Source organism: Orcinus orca, chromosome 4 (assembly GCF_937001465.1).
Source record: "Orcinus orca chromosome 4, mOrcOrc1.1, whole genome shotgun sequence".
NCBI lineage: Eukaryota > Metazoa > Chordata > Mammalia > Artiodactyla > Delphinidae > Orcinus > Orcinus orca.
This window is the reverse complement of record NC_064562.1, coordinates 93,940,474-93,943,785: the sequence shown is the minus strand read 5'-3', so window position 1 is coordinate 93,943,785 and position 3,312 is coordinate 93,940,474. Positions and strand designations below refer to the sequence as shown.

Here is a 3,312-nt window from a genome sequence, read left to right as displayed (position 1 = left end):
GTAAAATTTTCAAGTTATTTATTATTATTAAATTATTTACAAAGGAAGCTTAATTTATAATTTTTAGAATGTGTGAATTAAAATTTCTATGATTCTCCAGAAAATGTCAACTGTGATATGTAGCTTGTTTAGAAAAGGCTGTGGTTTTCACCTGAAAGCTATTTTTGTAGATGTAAAATTTTGCAGAGGCAAGAAGTGTTAATCTCATGACCTCAGGACATTTCACTTTTGTCAGGTACAACTTAGGCCTTAGGTCACTAAAATACACTGACTTTAATAGAAAACATGCCATTTCTTCATTGCTAAACATGTTTTCTTAAGTATTCCATACAGTCAGTTGTCTTCATTGACATCTTCATAATAATGATTTTTTTCATCTTTATTTGGTGTTGAGTGTGCCGTTATTTTATCAATATCTGTATAAGTGTGTCTGTCTTTTTAATATAAATGTTACAGACATATTTTCTGATTTGTCCTGCACATCATAATTCCAGCCTATATAATTTCATAAAATCTACAGCTGAAGCACATTGAATCCACATCATTTCTCATCCACCCATATTTTTCAAAATTCACAGCTCTTAAGAAATAAGAAGAACCATCTCAAAGGGTTGTGTAGTCCTTAACTGTATATGCTAACATTTCCAAAGGGCATCCTTCTTCATGCTGTACATCTACTTCCTCTCTCAGTAAAAAGGAGATTCCAAGGCTGCAGGACAGGGTCCACACCAGGTAACTCATGTGCATACAGGTAGTCAGAACTCCCTTGAGAGTATGTTTCTTATTCCAACCTTAGCTCTTTCCTTTGGAGGACATGGAGAGTTTTCTCTAAAACTCGTGACTACCTACCAGAGTAAAATTATCATGAAACTGGCATTTACCAAACTTTATGCAAGTAATATGCATTAAAATGAATAAAAATAAAATAGAATTACAGTCCAAAGTTGTGAATGTAATGTCTTTCAAAGCAACAAAATTTAAGTTTGTACTTATAAAGACTTGAAACTAGTTATTACACATATAGTATGCTAGATATTAATGTATTTGTAGTTTAATGAAGCTTTATCCTTCACAAACATCTTTGTTCAATTGTCAGCATTAGGTTTTATGGGAGAGAAAAGCATTTTTCAGTAAACTGTCTCCCTGTAGGGTTCTTTTACTAATATTAAACTATTTTAAACACTGAACTTTTTGTAATATAAAATTTGCTCAAGATATTATCACTATAGAAAATAGGAATGCTAGCTTTCTGGCCGGAACTACCATATTCCAGTAATTTGTCAAAATGACCAACAAAAAAGGGAAAGAGGAGGGGCAGCCACTACATGTTCTCTAGGCCTTTTAGAAAATATGGAGTTGTTCCTTTGGCCACATACATGTGAATCTACAAGAAAGGTGATATTGTAGATATCAAAGGAATGGGCACTGTTCAAAAAGGAATGCCCCACAAATGTTACCATGATAAATCGGGGAAAGTCTACAATGTTACCCAGCATGCTGTTGGCATCATTGTAACCAAACAAGTTAAGGGCAAGATTCTTGCCAAGAGAATTAATGTGCGTATCGAGCATATTAAGCACTCTAAGAGCCGAGATATCTTCTTGAAACGGGTGAAGGAAAATGATCAGAAAAAGAAGGAAGCCAAAGAGAAAAGCACTTGGGTTCAACTGAAGCGTCAGCCTGCTCCACCCAGAGAAGCACACTTCATGAGAACCAATGGAAAGGAGCTGGAACTGTTGGAACCCATTCCCTATTAATTCATGGCATGATGCGTGTAAAGAAAATAAAAGACCTGGACTGTATAAATGTTTCTCTTAATTGAGAAGAGTGTGTGACCCCCTCCCCAAAACAAATATTTAAAACACATTTTAATTGTGTCTGAATTCAGTGGGTGACATCGTTTTACTTTTCAAATTCAGTGGTTTTTCTTCCTGAAAGATGTGAGGTGGTTTGTTGTGCAATATACTCCATTGGTTAATAAACTGCTAGATATTATTTATAAAAAAAAAAAGAACATAGGAATACTAGAGAATGCTAGTTCTCATTTATATATGTTTATATATGTTCTCATTTATATATCTTTTGCTTCAACAAGTATGTTGTAAAATTTATGTTTATCACAATTAAAGAGGAAACAGAAATATATATAAAATTCTCAAACAAATCATATTCAGATAAGTTACCTACTCAAAGCCAATTAGTAAACACCTAACCTTCTGTATGCAAAGAATTTTGGTTTAAGATCTCTGGTTTAAGATCTTTGGTTTAAGATCTCTGGTTAAGATCTTTGGTTTAAGTTTAAGATCTCTCCACTACAGTCAGGAGTAAGACAAGCATGCCCACTTTTTTCACTGCCATTTAGCATTGTGTTGGAGTTATTAATCAAATGGAATTAGACAAGGAAATCAAGGCATGAGAATTAAGTAAAATTGGGAGCGAGTCAAGATGGTGGTGTGGGAAGATGTGGAGTTAGCATCTCCCCACAACTAGGGCCACTGGTGGGGGACTCTGATGCCCAAGAAGACAAGAGGAACCCCAGAGTGAACCGGTAGGATGTAGGGGGACTGAGGGGGGAGGAGAAGTGGAGGCCAGACAGGATTGGTGACCCTGAAGCCAGGGAGATCAGGAGAGGCAGGTAGAAGGGGCCATCCAGGAGGAGCAGGAGAAAAGCAGAGGGCAATTGCCCTGCCCACTCAAGCCCAGAAAGCCTGCTGAGTCCCAGGTGAGGTCCCCTGTCCTCTGAGACCAGGGGTTGGGGACACCCCTGGGCCCTTTCTGTTCCTTCAGCCTAATCTTCACCCACCAAAGCCCCCAGAGCCTTTTCCAGCCCTTTGGGTCCTGAGCATTGGCCCCACCCACTGCCCAAACCTCACCCTTGCTTAGGCCCTGCCCTCCATAGCCAAGGCCTTTCCCCCACCCTCCTTTTTTTTTTTCTTTTCCCTCCTCCACTTTTTTACTATTGTGGTACTGATGTACCTTCCGGTTGGTGATTCATCTATATTTTTATTTTTACATTCTTTCTAACATATCTGTTAGTTTCCTAGTCTAATTTTATTTTTAATTTTTTTTTTTTGTTTTTTGCCACCCCATGCAGCTTGTGGGATCTCGGTTCGCAAGCCCAGGGTTGGGTGGAAGCTCCTGCAGTGGGAGCACTGAGTCTGAACCACTGGACTAACAGAGAACCTCAGACCCCAGAGAATATTCATTGGATTGAGATCTCACAGAGGTCGTCAGCTCAGTACCAAGACCCAGCTCTACCCAATAGCCTATAAACTCCAGTCTTGGAAGCCTCAGGGCAAACAACCAGTAAGG

The 3,312-nt window shown here is 38.5% G+C and overlaps 1 protein-coding gene across 1 annotated transcript; it reads left to right on the top strand.

Moving 5' to 3' along the window:
- Positions 1–1,303: 1,303 nt before the first annotated feature.
- On the top strand, positions 1,304–1,806 carry LOC101269609 (60S ribosomal protein L21-like). Its single transcript, XM_033421579.2, has one exon. The coding sequence runs from the start codon at positions 1,419–1,421 to the stop codon at positions 1,755–1,757; it is 339 nt and encodes a 112-aa protein (XP_033277470.1). The 5' UTR covers positions 1,304–1,418; the 3' UTR covers positions 1,758–1,806.
- Positions 1,807–3,312: the final 1,506 nt, after the last annotated feature.

What these genes read in the sequence shown, in the direction of transcription:
- LOC101269609 (XM_033421579.2), top strand. Translation starts at nt 1,419, where the DNA reads ATGGGCACTGTTCAAAAAGGAATGCCCCACAAATGTTACCATGATAAA.